Source organism: Apodemus sylvaticus, chromosome 2 (assembly GCF_947179515.1).
Source record: "Apodemus sylvaticus chromosome 2, mApoSyl1.1, whole genome shotgun sequence".
In the NCBI taxonomy this organism is placed as follows: Eukaryota; Metazoa; Chordata; class Mammalia; order Rodentia; family Muridae; genus Apodemus; species Apodemus sylvaticus.
In genome coordinates, this window is record NC_067473.1 from 114460154 (window position 1) to 114480825 (window position 20672).

Below are 20672 nucleotides of genomic sequence, written 5' to 3' on the forward strand. Positions count from 1 at the left end.
CTGGTAGAGGGTTGCACATGCGTTGTGGCCCCTTGTACTAACAAAATGGTGCTCCAACTAGTTACCCTAAGGCACCTTTCCAAATCTTGGAGGGGCGTACAGCTTACACTGAGAACTAGCCCAGTCTTACTTCTGCACCCCAGCATCCACTAGAAGGGAAACATTTGGTGTTTTGCAATCAGGAAAATAAGCCCAGTGCCCCCCATCCCTCTCCTCCTCCCCCAAGGCCTTAATTTGAAACACTATTTTCCTGGGAAGTGTAATTAGACCAGCATGTTGTTCCTAATGAGTGGGGTGGGGCTGACAGACTGTGGAGCCTCCCGCTGCCTGGCTGCCCCCTGCCTGCAACTCCCCAAGGAACTAGAATGTGTCCCTCTTGGGTGAGGTGGTAGTCTGAGGGCTACTGGGGACAGGGCAGTCTAGTTGACTGTAGAAGTATGTCAACACCTGCACTGCCCTGGAAAGAAACGTCTGTCTAGAGTGCTGTCACCTAGGACTAGGAGTGTATCTGGGCCTTCAGTAATCTGCTCAGTTGGCCATGGGGATATATGGATTGAGAGGAGTCTAAGAGTAGCTTCTATTGGTGGGAGGAGACCCTCAACTGTTCCTAGATATCTGGGTCTGAGTTGGCTTGATCAACACCCTGCTCACCTGTGAACCCCTACTTGTAGGTAGCCCCAGCTTTGTACTGTCTTCAAGGCAGGCGTAGGAGTTGGGTTAATATGGCTGCCTCTGACCAGGCTTATAGTATTGGCTTGTCCTTGGGGCCTGGACTCCTCAGTCCCAGTGAGGCAGCCAATCAGACACTTTGGTTGCTTTTGCAGTCTGGCCCTCCCTTCCTGGTCGTGCAGTTATATTGTTCTGTTTTATTAAGTGTCCCAATACCCATACTGTCCTGGAGAGACAGCTTTGGGCCCCCCAGGTAGACTGAACCAGGAAGAAGTTGAGGTGTGGAAGCTGGCAGGATGGCCCAGGCTCACTATTACCTCTTGAGAGAGATGAACATAGGACAGTTAGGTTCATTGGAATTGTGTGAGAAATTATGTGTGTGTGTGTGTAGGGTATGTGTGTCTATATGTGTTATAGGAGTCATTTAAGTATAACAGATGTCAGAGAGCAAGGCTATAAGAAGTTTCTGGAGTGTTTGGAGACATTGGGGGAAAGGTGAGTTTTGCTCTGAAGACTGTACCAGGTTCTAGAAGGTAGTGAAGGGAACCATCTCAGCTATGAGCAGGCACACCTAGCAAGGGCTCAGAATGTGTCCCCCTTGGGTGAGGTGGTAGTCTGAGGGCTACTGGGGACAGGGCACCTGATGATGATGGCAGAGCAGGGGGCAACATAGTCAAGGACAGTCACGTCTTTACCCGCTTGTATCTCTGCTTAATCCCCCCTTACTCTAGGTACATTTTCATAGTCATTGCTTATTAATTCAGAGTTTCTGGGCAGCCAGGGACAATGCAAACAGAGAAATGGCTCAGGGTAATTGGTGTGTCTTTCAGTAGGATGAAGGTTGGGTGGACAGAGGATATGGGGGCCATGGAGACATTGGGACATAATAAGCTTAGGTCAACCAAGAAGATTCATATGATGTATACAGTTCAAGCAGGAAGTGGCCAGATAAAGGACAGACTGTATTCTAGACAGATGGATGGTGAGTGCTGAGTCCCAAGGTTAAAGAGCACACAGCGCCTCTACTTAAGAAGGGCGATATTCCAGAGGTGGCTAGTCACTCTTCTGTAATCCTGAAGGGAAAAGTCACATGGTGAGAGAGGCCAACAGTGGGGGTCTTGGGCGTCTCTGTAGGCTTTTCAAGGGTCTTGAGGACAGAGTCCCTTGAGTAGCATATCCTAACTTCATGCCCACAGAGTGTCGCAGGCTTCGTTAGCTGAGGGTGTGTGCAGAACTGGAAGCAAAGAGAGCAGAGTGGGTCACTGGACATTGGGAGGAGAAAGGAAATGTGTGGATGAGGGGTTGGAGGGAAAGAGACGGGGAGAGGTGGAGGGTGGGGGAGGGGTAGCAAGAGAGAATACACGGCATAAAGATTTAGGTAAAGGGTCAGCAGTGCTTGTTGACCAATCAGACACAGGCAGGAAAGGGGGGGCAAGGTGGTTCTGGTTGTCGTGATGGGTGCTGGGGGTGATGTAAGAGATGACACTGAAGGGAGCGGGTTTTGGGGAGATGGATGAAAATGTTATCATGGACAAGCTAAGTGTGAGAGGCCACCAGGGAAGGGGCTTCGGTTGATTGAGTGGAAAGATGCTAGGAAGGGGGCTGTCCTAACAAGGGACAGAATGCCTCTGAGCAAAGACGACAACTTTTCAGGGCTCGGGGAGGAAGGGGTGGAGGCAGCCTGTCAGGTTCATCCTTGAGAGGAAGAGGGAACTGAGTGGGCGGCTTTAGAAGAGACACTGAGTTCAACTGGCAAAGGCTGACACGTGATGGAGAGGTGAGACTCTCCAAGTGACCTTGGGCTGCCGACCTTGACTTGGGAGAGTAGTTACCAGGGAAGAGGTGGTGGAGCAAAGGTAGAGGGAAAAGAGGAGGAGGCTGGTGGCAGAGAGGAGGACTCAGAGAAACAGTGTGGATGGAGGGAAGGGTGAAGGACTGAATGGCTGGGGTGGGATGGGGTTAGGAACCTGGAGAACACCAAGGACTGGGTGCACAGTCACAGCTCTGGGTACCCAGCTCTGGGTAGTGTGGCACACATGACACAGCATTGTACTAGAGGATGGGACCTGGATGGTGTCTTATGGGCTGGGCAGAGAAGGCAGTGAAGGCCATCAGCATCGGGGTCCTGAGCATCTGAAGCCAAGTGGCATAGGGCAGAATGTTGTGGGAGGCCCGGGGACAGCACGGTGCACAGAGACAGTGCTGGGATGAGAGTGGTGCCCTCCCGCTAAGGAAGTGGTCCCTGGATGGCCTCTAACCTCTGTCTCTGCTTCTTTCTCTCCTGCCTCCACGTGGCTGGCTCCACAGCTGTGCACGCCTGCCTTCTTCCTGCAGGGCCTGCTCCGGACGGTACTATACTAACACTTAACCCGCGTGGGCCTCCTTACCCTCATCCTACTGGAGAAGTGGGCTCCCACTGTGGAGAGTCTGCTTCTCAGGCCTCATAGAGGATGCAGTCACCACAGTGCTCCGGGAGCTAGAAGGGACGGTGGAGCCTAGCCCATAGCTAGCTGATGGTTTTCTGTGGTGACTGTCAAAGAAATGGGTGGTTGGCTGGGTGAGGAAGATTGTCCTGCCTCCTCACTGGGCGAAGCTTAGAGGCTAACACTTCCTATTGCCAACCCCCCCCCCCTTTTGGCCTCGGTCCCACAGTAGGTTGGGCATCAGCCACGAGAAGGTAAAGAGTGTGCCATACAAATCTTGGCCCTTAAAACAGGCCACCCCGCTGCATAGCCACCTGCAGCTCGTGGCTGGTGTCACAGTGCCACCCGGGGGGTTCTGTTAGCAGCCCGGTTTCTATGGCGGTTGTTCGGGGTCTCCGGAGGCACCTGCCTTGGGCTGTGTGGTGGGCACAGCTCCCATGCAGGTGTGCACAGAGGCAGCGCTGACTGTCACTCTTCCTATACCATGTCACCTTCTGTGTGGGCTAGGAGTGAGCTAGCTGGCTTCTACCTTTGTCCTGGTGGTGGTTTAAGAGTAGCCACAAAGCCATCATTGTTCTGCGAGGTGCGCCTCAAGTGACCCTTGCAAGAACAATTGGAACTTAGTGGTAAAAACCGTGGTGCCGACAGCACTGGCAGCTGTAGTTACAGTCACACCACTTTACTAGTGCTGTCTGGTGCCAGATGCTCCTCCTGCTCATCTTCTCCTTTGATTCTCAGAGTGACTTTGTTCAGCATACTGCTATTCTCTGTCTTTATGAAGACACTGAGTCACAGCTGCTGAGTAACCTGCCTAGGCCCACACAGCTAGGAAGTAACAGAGCCGGCATTCGAGTCCAGGGCTGTCTGCTCCGGGACCTGAAGTCCTTCTTACCAGGGCTCTGGGTGGTGTGGTATTGTTAGCAGACCACCAGGCAGGAGGTGGCCTGGAGTTGCTGTGAAATTTGATGTAGGCAGGAGGAAGCTGGCCTTTTTCTTCGTACCTGTGGGTCTTGTCGTTTGTGTTAGCAAATGTCTGTTGATACAGCGTTCTTTCCGAAACAAGGCTGTTGGCGAGTCAGTCAGGTAATTGCAATGCTTATTAAAGCACAGCCCGTCTGGCAATAGTTCACCCTTGTAACATCAAGACCTCCGTGTTTAGATGTGCTGTATGGGCCACGCACCATGATGGTATATCCAAGGAGGGACAGTTTCTAGTACAACCTGTTTTTGCGTTTATTCTAAAGGTTTCCCACTAGGTGGCAGTGAAGTGTCTTGACCTAATAAGCTCATAAAATGCAAGGAGTCAAAAGTCTTAAGAAAAGGGCATTTTGCGCTAATTGGCCCAGTAGGCTAGTGAGCATGTGTGTGTTGCAGACACTCTTCCGGTACGGAGCAGGCTTCTCAGTTCTCATGCTAGTGGCTGGCTAGAGATTAACCTCTGCTAATGAGAGCATATGCAAAGAGTGGCAGAAAGGAGGGACAGCTTTTCTGGTGGATGGTAGAACTCGTGTCCGCACCCAAACCCACCCTGATCTGAGTTCATTAACCTGAGATCACGCTTCTCTCTATGGCCTTATGTGCCATGCTCCCCACACAAGCTCTTCGTGATTCCTGTCCGACCCCTTTCAGAACCCCTGAGCAGGCCAGTATCACATAGCCATACACCTCCCTGGTCCGTGCTGGTGATGGAGCCTCCTCCTCTCCTGACGGTGCTCCACGTCCTGTAAGGACAGTGGCCACACATCCCTGTGTCTCACTTGCCATTGCCCTGTCTCTTCCTGGCTTCCTATGAGGATGCTCTGTTCTTGTGGAATACAGATGTGGCAATAGGGTTGGGGGTTGGAGGACGTCTGGGTGGAAACCAGGGTATATCTCAGCTGGGCGGGCAGCGGGGGCAGGGGAGTCAGAGTTGGGGGAAGTGACCGAGAGACTGAGATAGATGGGGCAGGATGTGGCAGGAGGGTGTGCATGTTTGTGTCCGCATGCATGCATTTATGTGAGCACACATGCGTGTGCTGAAGAGAGGAGCGTTTAAGTAGCTATGTGGTGTTGTGGAGCCTGTGTGGTGGGAGGACTGCCTTGCCCTGTGCAAAGCTGATCCTGGACAGGATGGTGCCCAGTTGAGGCTGCTCCTGCACCCTCATTGTTACTGCTTGTTTGCCTACCTCAAGCTCTGTCCTCTCCACTCCCGTGTCTCTCTTTGCATGCCGTTGCTTCTTGTTTGCCTGTTTTTTCTTATTCCACGGCCCTGGCCTTCCCTCACACTGTGGGTTTTTTTCCACCACTTGCTGTCCCCCGCAGACGGAGGACACAGACTTGCCTTACCCACCACCTCAACGGGAGGCCAACATCTATATGGTTCCCCAGAACATCAAGCCATCTCTCCAGCGTACTGCCATCGAGGTGAGCCTGGCCGTGGGACAGGGGCCGCCAGCCTGCTCTCCCCACTTCCTGTCTCAGACTTGCTCAGCCTAGATCTTCCTCTGTCCCTAGATCCTGGCCTGGGGCCTGCGGAACATGAAGAGCTATCAGATGGCCAGCGTCTCTTCGCCCAGCCTCGTGGTGGAGTGTGGTGGGGAGACAGTGCAGTCCTGTGTCATCAGAAACCTTCGGAAGAACCCCAACTTTGATGTCTGTACCCTCTTCATGGAAGTGGTGAGCCTTACCTCCTCACTGGTCCCTTCCAGAGTCTTGAGGGTAGAGTGACCTCATGATCCCAGCACCCCTGGGGTTCAGCTCCAGCTCCCAGAAGGGCCCAGGGGTGTGTGTGAGGGAGTCATGCCATCTCTACACTCCACTTTCCTGTGATACAGGAATTGCATTTTGCCTCATCGCAGGCTTTTGCTCTGTGAACAGCACACACTCGCCCCTTTTGCCTGATGCTGAGTCAGCAGAAGCCTCAGGAGCCATTCTCAGTACATCTCCTTTAGGGAAGGCGTTCATTGCTAGGTTCCTCCCGGGACCCCCAGGCCTAACCTTCAGCCATCCCTCCCAGGTTCTGTCTTAGCTTGAGCCCTGCAGGGAAACGTCAACCTCCAGACCCCAGCTCCCCAATTCTTGCTCCTCAGTCTCCTTCTCTGGCCATTGGGCCCTCCATTGTCCACTCCATCTCAGCTTTCAGTTTCCTTTTGCTTGCCCAAACTTCCAGGCCCTGGCCTCCAAAGCCCCAGCTCCCACTGCTCCCCTAGTTCCCAACTTTCAGTCCCCAAACCTCCAGACCCCAGCCCCTGAGCCCTTAGTCTTGTAGCTCATGGGTTTTCAACCATCAACCCCCTGCCCCAAGCCTTTGGCTTTCCAGCTTTTGAGACTGCAGAGATGCCCAGCCATAAGCTCCTAGGCCGTGCCCGAGTCTTGAGTCCTTGTCTCCCCGGTCTCTAATCCCTTAATGTTAATCCCTAAGTCCTCAGTGCCCGGCCTCTGAGTTCCTACCCTTGCCTCCTAGTTCACAGCCCTGGCTCCCAACCCTCCTGGACAGCGACCAGATTTCCAGTCCCAGCCTCCTATTCCTCAGCCCTGGCTCTCCTAGTTGGCAGCCTCAACTCTCAGTGTCCCAGCACCTGACTACCCAGGTTTCAACCCCATAGCCCTCTTGACCCCTCCCACCATTGTGGTCTCAGTCCACATCCCTGTCCTCACTGGTCTCCTAGCTTCTGACCTCTCAGACCCCAGTCCCCCACCCCAGCTCCAAGTTCTCAGCTCCAGTCCCTGCCCCCCTCCCCCACTACTCCCAGTACTCTGCCATTGGCTCTTGACTCCCAATCTCTGGCCTCTCAGTTTTCAGACCTCTAGTTCTTACCCCACACCCCCCCCCCCCAGCCCTAAGCCCTGAACCCCGAGTTTTCTACCCCTTATCCCTCTAGGTCTCATCTCTCCAGCTCCCTGGGCTGCTGGGGCCCAGTGGCTGGTGTAAGTCAAGTCTGAGAGAAGGAAAATGGTTTGCGAGATGAAAGCACACTAGAAATTCCAGGCCCAGTGGCTGTCAACAGGAGCCTTCTCTTGGCGCAGCCAAGACGCCACTGAAGGAGTGCATATAAATTATTTCAAGTTGTGTTCAAAGTGTTTTTGGGGTGGGGGGAGAAGAATCTAGGTCTGCAAGCCAACTCCTGAGTATCCACTTGAGGGGGGACTGTCCGTAAGAAATGTTGAGCTGCAGCCCAACTCCACCGCCCCCCCCCCCCCAGGGCAGTGCAGATTCAGAGGAAAATAGATTTGCTTGGACTTCAGGCTGACCTGGGTGTGTTTGGAAGTAAAGCTATAGGAAAGCCCGCCTTTACACACAACAGCTGAGGGCAGACAGTAAGGTGTGTGGCCTCAGTCCCACTGACCAGCACTTGGGTTACTGACCACCATTTTGGATTTTGGGCTCTTGTGGACTCTATGGGTTCAGTCACTCTCTGTTCCTTGGTCTTGCCTATGAGAACTCTCCTTTACTCCTTCCCCTGAGAATTCCCAGAAATGAGCTGTGGCCGCTGTTTAGAGTGTCCCTCTCCTCGTCCCCGCAGATGTTGCCCAGAGAGGACCTCTACTGTCCCCCTATTGTGGTCAAGGTCATTGATAATCGCCAGTTTGGCCGCCGGCCAGTGGTGGGTCAGTGCACCATTCGCTCCCTGGGGAACTTTCTGTGTGACCCATACTCAGCAGAGAGTCCGTCCCCACAGGGTGGCCCAGGTAAGGAGCTGGCCCAGAGGTAGGGGTCATCCTTTCCTCAGGTTGGCACACCTGGACCAAGTGGCCTCCTACTTGTGGGTGGGAAGCATGGTTCAAAATAGGGGGAAGAAGTAGAGGGAAGGGAATGGGTGGGGGTCCTGGGAAGATGGGAGAGACAGAATCAGGAAAGAGAATGCCTGGGAGCAGAAACACCTCTGCCAGTATGAGGGGAGAAGAGATTGTGGGGTCTGGTGACAGTCCCCCGGCTGAGTCCCTCATGGCTGTGGACTTGCTCTCCCTGCAGATGACGTGAGCTTGCTCAGCCCCGGGGAAGATGTGCTCATTGACATTGACGACAAGGAGCCTCTCATTCCTGTCCAGGTAGGATAAGTGAGATGTCAGCTCCCTTCTGCCCCCTTCCCAGCAATCTGGCCTTTATTTCCATACCCCATCTTCCTCATCCCCTCTAGCTCCTCCCCTACTCTTTGCTACAATTTAGCCATTATACGCATCCCTTTATACCCTGGTGACTGGGTGCTGCTTGATGGAAGGACATGGGTGGGAACTTTGCGATGGGGGAATGGTTGTAGAGTCCTTAGGGTAAGATCTAAACTTTTTTTCTGGAAGCATGTAGGGAAAATGGGACATCTACCTTGTGGCTGTGTTGAAGGGTTTCTGCCTGAGATCCCTCAGTGAGAAGGGAGATGGAAAGGAGTGTCTCTTCTCTGAGGGAAGATTAGTTCCTGATCTCATGCTTGGCAGGGCCTTGGAGGTAGCTTTTAGAGAGCGTCTTGTGTTTAGGACTATAGTGTATCTTTCTTATCCTCCACCTCCAGGACCAAGAAGAGAGGATTTGGGGGAGGGGCAGGTAGTCAGTCATATTTTGCTGGGCACTCTGCAACCTAGGGCCTGCTGGTGACCACATGACATACCAAGGCAAATGTCAGGAAGCCTTGACAAAAGACAAGTTTTTGTCTTGAGCTGGGGATGTGCTCTGCATCCCGCCCAGTACTTACCTCAAGAGAATCGATGAGGCCCTACTGTGAAGACTGGCCTTGGACTTGTTCAGGATGCCACCCTCCTCTGTGGCTGCACATGCAGACTCACACACCTAAATAAATGTCTTGGGTGCTCTTAGAGCTCCAGGCTACCTGAGGCAGAGCTTCCCAGCCTATATGATGGTACCCTCTCCTCAGACTGCAGTGGAATGATAGGAGGTGGGTGCTTGGCAAGATGGGTGGGGAGACAGGTGGCCTTCAGCAAGGCTTTGTATTATTCAAGCCACCTATTAAATCTTAGCCTTGTACATGAGAGCAAAGCTGAGTGCCAAGATGGCCTCACGATCCCCAGAGCTTAGCCCTGAAGTTTTCCCCGGAGATGCTGAGTACCATTTTCTGCTTCTTTCTCAATCTCCCATCTTCCTGCTACTTCCAGGGTTTGCTCCTGGAGACATGATACTATAGAGGCAGAAAGTCTGGCTCTGTGTTTTCACAGATGCTGAGTATGAGCCAGAAGCCCCAATCCCTATCTCTAGGACTCTAACTCTCACCAGGTCTCTGCCCTGCATTCTGTCTGCCGAGACTGTCTTTGCCCCGTTCTCTTGCTCAGTTCATTATTTGAGAGTCAATTTATTATTGGTCATCATTTCTGGCAGGATCTTGGCTTCAGCGTCAGTTCTAGGTCCTCCTTGTCTCTCTGGGTCTCAGTATCTTCTCTGGACTAAATGTAGGACAGCAACTAGGTGCCTTCCTTTTTACGTCCCTAATGTCCAGCACAGGACCTGATTTAGAGGAGGTATTCAATGAGAATCTGTCTAGATAGCCAGTGGGTGGATGAATGCATGGATGCATAGATGGATGTTAGGTAGATGGACAAAGAAGTAGACAGATGGGAATAGGCAGGTGAGTAGAGATAGACAGGTGGGTAGATAAATTAAGGGATAGATGAGTCAATGGGAAGATAAATGGATGGATAGGAAAATGGATGAGCAGATGGGTAGGTAGATGGATTGATAGGTAAGTGGATGAGTGGATAGAAACATGAATGGATGGATGAATGGATTGATGAGTAGATGCATGAATAGGTACGTTGATGGGTGGGTAGGTGCAGGCATAGACAGGTTGAAGGATTGGTGAACAGATGGCTGTATGGATAGGTAGATAGGTAGGTAGATGGATAGTCGTGTGAACAGATGGGTGGATAGGTGTATGTATGTATGTATGTATGTATGTATGTATGTATGTGTGTATAGACAGAAAACTTGTCTATTGTCTGCATGAATCTGAGTAAGAATGTTTCCTAGCAGAGAAACCTGGATAAAAATTTGAGATGACTTCACAATAATGCCAGTCCAAGTTTGTGCTTTGTTTTCTGTGTTGATGGGTATTTGAAGCTAAGTGAGTCCCAACTCCCGGATTGCCCTTTCCTGCTCCTACTTCCTGCCCCCTTCACAGGCCTGCCTAAGCTACAACCATGTGAAGGGCTTCCCAACAAGATTGCTGCTCTCTGCATGCCACCTTCCGTGTCCACAGGCTTAGATAAGGAGGAGCCATTTTAGTCCTGTTAGCTACAAGCACAGCCAGAGATAGAGAGTGAAGAGGCCAAGGCTAGACCGCCTCCTGGTCCTGACATAAGCAGACTAGAGCTGGACCTGGGCAAGAGCCAGACCTAGGCTTGTGCTCTGTGTGAGTACACGGACACTCTGGAGCAGTGGACAGAGGGGTGGGTGGCCAGGAGCTGGGCTCCTGGAGATGTAACGCAGGCAAGGCTGTTGGGAGGTAACAGGAAAAAGATGGTGGTGGTGGTGGAGGAGGAGGAAGAAGAAGAGGAACTACTTTGTTTTAATGGAAGAAACCTGGGCCCCATTCTTACTGAACATACCATCTGGGGGAGATGATATGTTTGTTTACATAGCAAGGTTGTATATGTGTGTACATGTGTGTTCAAGTAGTGTATGAATATATGTGTGAGGTGTGTGTGTGTGTATGCAGGTCTTAGATTGGTAGTTGGGGGTGTGGTATGTACATGCACATGTGTGTGTGGTGAGATGGCCTGTGTATATGTGTGTGTGTTAAAGAGGCATATATGTGGTAAGGCTTTGCATGTGTGTGTGTGTGTGTGTGTGTGTGTGAGTGTGTGTATATGTGTGTGTGTATGGTAAAGTAGCATGTATGTGGTAAGGTGCTGTGTGTGGTAATGTATGCATGTGTGAGGTGAGGTAGTATGTATATATATGTGGGAGGTTGATATGTGTGTGGTGAAGTGGTGTATGCATGTGTGTGTGTAGTCTGGTAGTATATATGTCTATTGTATATGTTTATTAGGTATGTGTTGATATGTGTGGTAGGTCTGTGTGTGTATGTGTGTATATGTGTGTGTGTGTTGAGGTGTGTGTATATGGTAATGTGTGATGTGTTTACCCTTGTGTGGTATGTGTATTACTGAGCATACACTTGGAAGGTGGCGTGGAGGAGCCCTGAGAAGGTGGGGAGGACCACTCTCCCGTGGTGGCTGAGGTGTGGGCAGCTCTCAGGCTCAGGCTAATTTGGAGCTCACTGCTCTACTTATAGTCTTCAGGCTGCCGTGAAGGTGGAAACACAGGCCCAGAATTGGAGCAGCAAATTATGGCCATGGCCCCAGGGGAACATGTAATTTCTGCAGCTGCACAGGGCTTTGGCGCTATGTTTAGCCACATGCGTTCCTTATGCTCTGGTGACCTGCCTGTCCCCCTCTCACCTTCTCTAAAAGGGAACAATTTCAAAATAACACCCAGGCCTCTGAAGGGTCAGGGCAAGAAGGGGAGGGATAGAGCCATCTTTGGCCATCTGGGGTCTGCTGGTGGCACGCACCAGTCTATTCTGGAAGGTTCTGCTCTACCTAGTATTGGCCAGCAGCCCTGGCTGGTGGCTGGTTGCCATTTAATCTGCCTGCCTTCCTAGACTTGGGCTCTGGAGCTCCTCAATAATGCTTCCTACACAGAAGGAAGAGAGAGTCTAAAGCCCACTCGAGGTTTCAACAGGGCCTCTCCTACACTTCAGCCCTAAGCCGTTCCTTTCCTCCTGTGTAGAAGGAAGGGAGTCTGGTCTGAGATTCACCTGTGTGTGTGTGTGTGTGTGTGTGTGTGTGTGTGTGTATGTCCTCTTGGAGCCTCAGAATCACTGAGAGGGAGGTTGGTGCTGGTGGCTGTGGGTCCCTGCCTTCTCCTCACCCCCCCATTTCCCCAGCTGCAGGGTGCCCCTCCACCCCCATTTCCTTTTTCCTCTGCCCCTCTGCCCAACTTTTCCTACTTGCTATTCTTCCGGAGAGCCATTTCTAGGACAGGCAGCACGTTGAGACTCCTCCAGCTTCCCTCGTGTAGGTCTGGGGAGCCATGTGGTCCCCTGCTCCTGGAAGATGGAAGCGGAGGGCTTTGTGCTTCCTTGGCTACCCTGCCCAGCAGACATGGGTATGTTAGTGACAGAAGGAGCAGTTGGAGGGATGGTGTGGGCTGGCCATGTCTCCGGAGCAGACAGAGCTGAGACAGGCAGAAAGAGTGGCTGAGTCGGTGGCACCTGTGAGCATGCAGTCAAGGCTGTAAAATAAACCAGCAGCAGGAGACCAAGCTAGGCTGGCAGGCCTTTGTCACATTCAAACCCTGACTCTGCTCTCTGTTACTCTGGGTCATTGTGATTCAGGGAGGTCATGGAACTGTCCAAGGTCACAAAAATGGTTGGACCATGGAACCAGGCATGTCCAACGAGGGATAGCACCCTCTTCCCACAATTGGTGCCTGGAGGCGGGGGAGGGGGGCGAAGGAGAACCCCACTCCCTCAGAACTGGCCAACCTTCCCTCTCACAGGTCCTCAAATCTCACCCCGAGGCCTGTCGCTAACTGGCATGTTTAATTTGTAGCTTGCAGACGGGCTGTCAAGCTTGGGCCCCACTAACCTGACGCCTTCTCCGTCCAGTCTTCATGTATGTATTGCTCGCACTTTGTTGGCTCATTTTCTTTGCATATCTGGGAATAAGAATGAAGGGTAGGGAGGAGAGGAGACCGTACTGATCCTGGGGTGGTCATGGAGGGGTGGGAGGAACCTCTGGGGTGCAAACCTAGAAATCTCTGGCTTTGATTAGTCTCCTGCCCTCCTGAGCCTTACCTCAGTCCTGGCTACCTGTGTGGGCTGGGGTTGGGTGTGGCTGCTAGGGCCAGAGGAAGCAGGCAGGTCCCTAGCTTCAGCTCTGCTCTCTGGGACCTGGGCCTAAGGAAGGCTCTTCAAATGGCTGCAGGCTAGCCTTTCCTGTTCCTCCCAGTGTGGGCGTGGCTGAGGGCTCCGGGTGGTCCTGATGTACTGAGTCCAAACGGTTGGGGCAATGTCAGCACTGTGGGACCTAGTAGGGCTGCTTTCTGTCTCTCTGCTCATCTACCAGGTTCAGGCTTCTCTCTGAATTAGCTTTTGTGAACATACAGAGATCAGGTGTATCTGCATCTCCATTCAGTGCTAAACCTGTTTAGATGTGTCTATGTTATTTTGCACTTGTTTATACTTTGGGTTTTACAATGTTGGAATCATTGTCCTTTCTTATAATGTGTATTAAACACCTTAAAGATACAATGTGAGTGCTTGCCCACCACTTTTTTTTTAATTTTTTAAAAATTTTTTAAAATTCATTGATATATTTATTACATTTCAAATGATTTCCCCTTTTCTGGACCCCCACTCCCCGAAAGTCCCATCAGCCCCCTTACCTCCCCCTGTCCTCCCACCCACCCCTTCCCACTTCCCTGTTCTGGTTTTGCCCTATACTGTTTCACTGAGTCTTTCCAGAACAAGGGGCCACTCCTCCATTCTTCTTGTACCTCATTTGATGTGTGGATTATGTTTTGGGTATTCCAGTTTTCTAGGTTAACACCCACTTATTAGCGAGTGCATACCATGATTCATCTTTTGAATCTGGGTTACCTCACTTAGTATGATGTTCTCCAGCTCCATCCATTTGCCTAAGAATTTCATGAATTCATTGTTTCTAATGGCTGAATTGTGTAGATATACCACATTTTTTGCATCCACTCTTCTGTTGAGGGATACCTGGGTTCTTTTCCAGCTTCTGGCTATTATAAATAGGGCTGCTCTGAACATAGTAGAACATGTATCCTTATTACATGCTGGGGAATCTTCTGGGTATATGCCCAGGAGTGGTATAGCAGGATCTTCTGGAAGTGAGGTGCCCAGTTTTCGGAGGAACCGTCAGACTGATTTCCAGAATGGTTGTACCAATTTGCAACCCCACCAGCAGTGGAGGAGTGTTCCTCTTTCTCCACATCCTCGCCAACATCTGCTGTCTCCTGAATTTTTAATCTTAGCCATTCTGACTGGTGTAAGGTGAAATCTCAGGGTTGTTTTGATTTGCATTTCCCTAATGACTAATGAAGTTGAGCATTTTTTAAGATGCTTCTCCACCATCCGAAGTTCTTCAGGTGAAAATTCTTTGTTTAACTCTGTACTCCATTTTTTCATAGGGTTATTTGGTTTTCTGGAGTCTAACTTTTGAGTTCTTTATATATATTTTGCCCACCACTTTTAAAAGTATGGCTGAATGTAGCATGGAGCATCTTAAAGTACTTCATACTGGCCATTGGACACTTATTAATTCCCACTGCTGTCCTTTTTTTCATTGCTAGACTTAGTTTACTGTCTACATGTCCAGTTGTTTAATGTATCAATGTGTTTTGTGGCCTTTGTTACTATTATCAGTGGATATCTCTTTTTTTTTATGATTATAAATCTTACCAGGAAATACCTCATCTCCTCGCCACTCCTCTTCTCTCCTCTCTTCTCCTCTCCTCTTCTCTCTTCTCCTCTCCTCTCCTCTCCCCTCTCTTTATCCCTCCCCTTCCTTCCCCTCCCCTACTCTTCTCTCCTTTGCCTTCTCTCTCCCCTTCTCTCTCTTCTGTGTCAGGAATTAAACCCAGGGCCTTGTCCATGCAAGTGCTGTACCACTGAGCTTCACCCCCAGCTCAGAAAACAGTGGCTTTACATGCACATTGCAACTGTCTCAGTATTAAGCCTCCTCCTTAACCCTTACTGATTTAAGAAAATTTCTAGATGGATAAGACTGTTCAAACAAGTGTGGCTTTATCCCTCATAGCTGGAGCTCTATTATTACTAATTTCATTTCAGAATAATGTTTGAAAGTAGAGGCTTCATTGAGAAAAGTTGTTTGGCCATTAGTTAATGAGAATCGTTTACTGCCTTTTTTTAATAGTGGAGACAACTAGCTGTTTCATACTGATAGTCTTGGCTTTGTCAAGATTTTGTCTTTTACTGAGGGTTTTTTAATAGCTTAAAATTGTGATCAGGACTGGGGGATGGCTCAGTGGGTAAGAGCACTTGCTGCACAAACATGAGGACCCAAGTTCAAATCCTTAGTACCCACATAAAAATCTAGGCACAGCCATCTGAGCCTATGATCTGTGTGGAGGGTCTGGGAAGCAGAGGCAGCAGGACCCTTGGAGCTGGCTGGAGACCATGTCAGCTCCAGCTCCTGGGTCAAGGAACAGAGTGGTAGAGCAGGACACTTGATGTCTTCCTTCAGCATTCACACAAGCGCATGGCTTGCATACCTGCACATACATGTTGTGTAATGCCCCTACCACACCCACACACAAAGGAACAGTAGGTATAAGAGTTCAATCTTATCAGTGTTATTTGTCAGCTATCAAGATGATACTTTTCTTTCCATTATTTCTGGTTATATAAAGCATAACCACCCCATGTTCCTGGGATATGCCCAGGTCTCTCAGTCTGTCAAGGGTCCATAGCTTACTAAGGCTGAAACCCTCGTCTCTACTGCAAACAGGCGGTCGCCAGTTGATGGGGAAGGTGGGTTACACTGGATCATTGCCCTCCTCACTTTGAACACTGATGTGCAGGGTGCCTACTCCTGTGTGTGCCCACTCCTGTGTGTGCCCATGTCCTGTGTGTGCCCATCTCCTGTGTGTGCCCACTCCTGTGTGTGCCCATCTCCTGTGTGTGCCCATCTCCCGGCCTTGGGACACAAGCCAAGCTCCCTTTGGATCTGGACATTCCAAATGCCCTCTTTTCATTTAAAACCACAGCCAGCCATTCACTATCTATGAATTTTAGCCTTTTGTTTATTAATGTTTGAGAAGAATGGAATGATGTGACAACATCTGAGTGTAGAGTCCTTTGAAAATTTAAGATCTGACTTCCGTCTTTATGCCACTTTGTGTGTACTTAAAAAAAAAAGCTGAAAGCATTGAATTCAAATTTTATAGTTTTCGTCATACTTATGTCATTACATGATTAGTGCAGCTGGCACAGACAGGTTGGAGGCAGACACATTAGACTGTGGTCACAGACACAGCTTGCCGGGTGCTGAGGGTGTGTGAGAGCAGCTACAGGCCCTCCGTTGGCACCTGTGTTGCCCGTCTTGGTCAAGGGGACATTTGGAAAGAGAGATTCTATCATCACATTTAGTTAGACTTGCTGACACGTAGAGTTTCTGCATGCTACTTTGTGTGTCTTGATTAGGCTTTGATGCTAGAGTTATATTAGCTCCCAGTGTGTCCTGCACACCCGTCACTACTGCCTCTACTGTTGAGGGGTGCCTGTGGCATGAGGATTGATTTCCTTTTCAATCTCTATGCCCACCCCACCCTGTGTATGTGTGTGTGTGTGTGTGTGTGTGTGTACTCCCATATTATGGGCTAGATTGGCATAAGAAGGAGAACATGCAGTTTTTGTTTTTCTGCGCTTGCTTGGTAGTATACATTTCAGATCTATCCACGTCCCCACAAGTGTTATGATTTTGTTTTTCTTTATAACTAGCTGAATAAAATTCTACTATGCAGATGTACCACATTTTTGTTTGTTTGTTTGTTTTTCTGAGACAGGGTTTGTCTGTGAGGCCCTGGCTGTCCTGGAACTCACTCTGTAGACCAGGCTGGCCTCGAACTCAGAAATCTGCCTGCTTCTGCCTCCCAAGTGCTGGGATTACAGGCGTGCGCCACCACGCCCGGCTGTACCACTGGTTCTTTACTGGTTCATCTGCTGATGCACATCTAGGCTGGCGCTGTTCCTCGTTCTTTAGATGTGCATTGTCCAGTTAGTTGTGACTTTGTGTAAAGATCAGTCCTCACTTACGCTGGTCTGACTTTCAGAAGCTTTCCTAGGGCTCTTGTTCATCGTACTGATTCAACTTTTAGGCAGTTACATAACCGGTGATTAATTGTTTCTGCTTCTTTGTCTTTTCTATCATCTTCATTGTTTTCTTTCTTGCCTTATTGGACTGGCTAGGCCTGTAGTTGAATGTGTTATGTGATACATTCTTGAAAGTATTATCACTGTTCCTATTTTTTTTAAAAAATGAATATTTTTGACTCATCATGGAGTATGAAACTGCTGGACAGTGGTGGCGCACGCCTTTAATCCCAGCACTTGGGAGGCAGAGGCAGGCAGATTTCTGAGTTTGAGGCCAGCCTGGTCTACAGAGTGTTTCCAGGACAGCCAGAGCTACACAGAAAAATCCTGTTTCGAAAAAACAAAAAACAAAAAACAAAAAAACAAAACAACCAAAAAAAGGAGTATGAAACTTATGAGGTAAATGACGATTTGATCATTGACGTTTGTTTTCAGGAATGCTGTTTCACTGAAGGCTTCTCATGTATCCCATGAGTCATGTGATTTTCATGGTCATGTGACTGTTCTCCTTCTCTGTTAATGTGACTCACTTTCACTTACTTTCCTTTTCTTTCAGTTCAGAAACAGCTTCATATGTTTCAAACAAACCAACATGGTCAAGACATTTCCCCCCTGCGTTGCCAGATTCCATTTGCAGAGATTTTAGCTCTTTTATTTTTCTTTCTTTCTCTTTTTCTTACATAGCCCAGGCTGTATCCCTTACATGTCCTGGAACTTACAGAGAAATGCTGCTTCGTCCTCCTGAGTGCTGGGATTTAAGGCATGTGCTCTGCCCTGGGATTTCTTTTTGCATCAGTTTTGGGGAATGACAACAGCTTGGAACTTCGCCTTTTATGTCCTCCAGGTCTTAGCATCTAGGTATCAGTCTCTGTGTAAAGCCTGGGTGACAATGAGCGTTCTCTGTTGTCTAAGAAGATAGAGTAAGCCTGGCGTCATCATTTGTCTGTGTTTGACAAACTCACTTGTAAAGCTGTCTAGACCTGGCATTCTTCTTGGGATATTTTAAATTGCTGTTGTAATTTTAAGACTCTTTATAGGACCTCTGAGATTTTCTCCTTCTAGGTGAGTCACTTTTGGTGATTTATGTTTTATAGGAATGTATCCATTTCCTCCACAAATATTGGCATAGCCTTTTTTTGTGATGCCCTCTTAATTTTTCTAGTTTTTTTTTCTCCTCCCTTTAGCCATGTCTTCTTCATTCTCAGGATTTTATTATTCTAGTCAGACTTTGTCAGATTGTTTTCATCATTTTCAAGGAATCAGTTTCCCAGTCAATCTTCTGGTTTGCTTCCTTGTTTCATAGCTGATTAGTTTATTATTATTATTATTACTATTATTATTATTAATTATTTCCTTCCTCCCACTTGGGGTTGTTTATTATATTTTAACCTCTATGTAAACATTGAAGGCTATAAAATTCTCTGATAAGTATTGTGTTATGCTTCCCACAGGACTTGGCAAGTAGTATTTCTTTTTATCATTTTTCTGTTCTGAATATTTTCTTATTTCTGTTATTTCATTTTGACACCTGAGTTGTCTAAAAATACTCTGGAAGTTCATAAATTATATTTTAAGTTATCTTTCTGTTGTTTTTGTTGATACTGGCTTAGCTTAGCTGTCCTATGGTCTAGAGTCTATGTGTAATAATGCTTAGAAATGACCTTTATGGCCCAGAAAAAGGTCTGTTTTTATAACTGTTGTGGAAGCCTGAAGAATGTGTGTTCTTCAAATGTGTTTCACAGGCTACAGATCCACTTAGAACACTTTGTTAATGTGATATTAAAATTTGGATTACTTAGTTATGTTTTATTTTTAAAAACTGTGTGTATGTGCACACAACTGCAGGTACTTCTGGAGGCCAGCAGAGGGCGTCTGATCTCTAGAAGATGTAGATACAGGGGGTTGCGAGCCACCTGAAATTAACTTGGATCTCAAGTGCAGTTTACACGAGGTTTACTATACACAGTATACAGAGCTATAGGCCAAACTGGCCTGTAACTTGCTAAGTAGACCAGGTTGGCTTCAAGTTCACAGTTATGTGCCTCTGCTTCCTAAAAGCTGGGATTAAAGAATTGCATCACCATACCCCTTGGACTCTCTGTTTTTGAAAAATGTCTCATCTTTTCATTTAAAAGAACTGATTATTTGGATTGTTTGCCATCTTACTTTGTATTTCTATTGGCTTTATCCTCTCTCTCTCTCTCTCTCTCTCTCTCTCTCTCTCTCTCTCTCTCTCTCTCTTCTGTATTCATCCATTCCATCCTCTCTCCCCTGGTATTGAGGATTGAATTCAGGGACTTGAGCATTACAAACAGGCACTCTACCATTGAATGACATCTCCAGGACAGACAGACAGACAGACAGACAGAAAGACAGACAGACAGACAGACAGACACACACACACACACACACACACAAACACACACACACACACCTTTATATATAAGCATCTTTTCTCCCTTCATGTCCCCTCTCACTTTCCCTTGTGAAGTTGTGAGTCACTTTTATTCCTTTAGTGACTTGTGTAGAGTTCTTTCTATTTTTTGTTTGGGACAGGCTCTCACTAGGCTAGCCCTAGCTTGAGATCTTCCTGACACAGTCTCCTGAATAAAGGGTTTATGAGTGTACACCACACACACCTCATGTTAATCGTCACCTGCTTCTCTGACGTAGCAAAGTCTAAATGTAGTCCACGTGTACAGCTTCTCCAGAGTCCCCAAATTTGATGGCTCTCTTGGGAGCTTCACAGCTTAGGTGGGCATTGTAGTTCCATCTTGTAACTGCATTTAAGCCTGATTTTATTTTATTGAGTAATCACCTTTCTCGTAGCTAAGCTCACGTCTCCGTCCCTCTGTGTGGCAGCCTCTACCCTCCCTTTTTACTTTTTCTTTAAGCAGAATCTGTTGAGACTCTTATGTGGGAGCCAGTTTATTTTAGGCTTTTCCACTTCCTAATTGTCCGAAGATGCTTTTATTTCATCCTGTTTTGAGGACTCCATTTCACCGACGTTATTCTGTCAACACCATCTCTGGCGTCAGCTGCGACCCTGTCATTCTAACTCTGAAGACTTTTCCATTTTCACTGGTTTTGGGTAGTACTCAGTTGTCATCTCTTCAAATGCTGTTTCTATTCTGCCCAACGTTCCCTCTGGAGCTCTGAGGAGATGCATCATGGGCCATCTCACCCCTCTGTGCCAACTGAATCTGCACGTTATCTGACACTTTATCTGTGGCTTCTGCGTTCACAGGTACAAATATCACAAAGGATGATTATGCCCGTGGCAAACACACACAGGCGTTCCGCCCACTCAATGCAGTTTAATTACTGTTTATGTGGCATTTGCTTCACTCTGAGCACCAAGTGATCTAGAGGAGACTGACAGTTTGCAGGAGGATATGTGTAGTTTATATGCAAATTATGCATGATCAAAGGTAAGGGACTAAGCCTCTTCAGTTTATGACCACCCAGGGGTCCCTCAGAAACTGGGCCTTACTCTGTTAATTTCTTCTTTTTAAAAGTTGTTAAAAAGTACTTATGTATGTGCATGCGTGTGTATCTGTAGCATGCAAGTGTCTGTCCACACAGGCCAGAAGAGTGGGCACTGGAGTTATAGGCAGTTGTGAGCCGTCTCATATGGTGTGGGAACCAAACTTGCGTCCTCCTGAAGAGCGGCAAGCGTTCTTAAGTGCTGAGCGTCTCTTCCGCCTTGGGAATAGATTTGTTTTTGTTGTTG

General features: G+C 48.5%; 1 protein-coding gene across 16 annotated transcripts in view; it reads left to right on the forward strand.

Annotated features, from left to right (window-relative positions):
• The window catches only part of Dysf (dysferlin), a 205189-nt gene that overhangs the window by 138628 nt on the left and 45889 nt on the right, over positions 1-20672 (forward strand). For 8 of the 16 annotated variants that reach the window (XM_052174136.1, XM_052174138.1, XM_052174142.1 and 5 more), the window contains 5 exons: positions 5394-5495; positions 5586-5747; positions 7595-7760; positions 8044-8120; positions 12630-12692. In XM_052174136.1, coding sequence (XP_052030096.1) covers positions 5394-5495; positions 5586-5747; positions 7595-7760; positions 8044-8120; positions 12630-12692 — 570 coding nt within the window. The remainder of the gene's footprint in view (positions 1-5393; positions 5496-5585; positions 5748-7594; positions 7761-8043; positions 8121-12629; positions 12693-20672) is intronic. The other 8 variants (XM_052174140.1, XM_052174144.1, XM_052174149.1 and 5 more) reach the window with 1 other exon arrangement.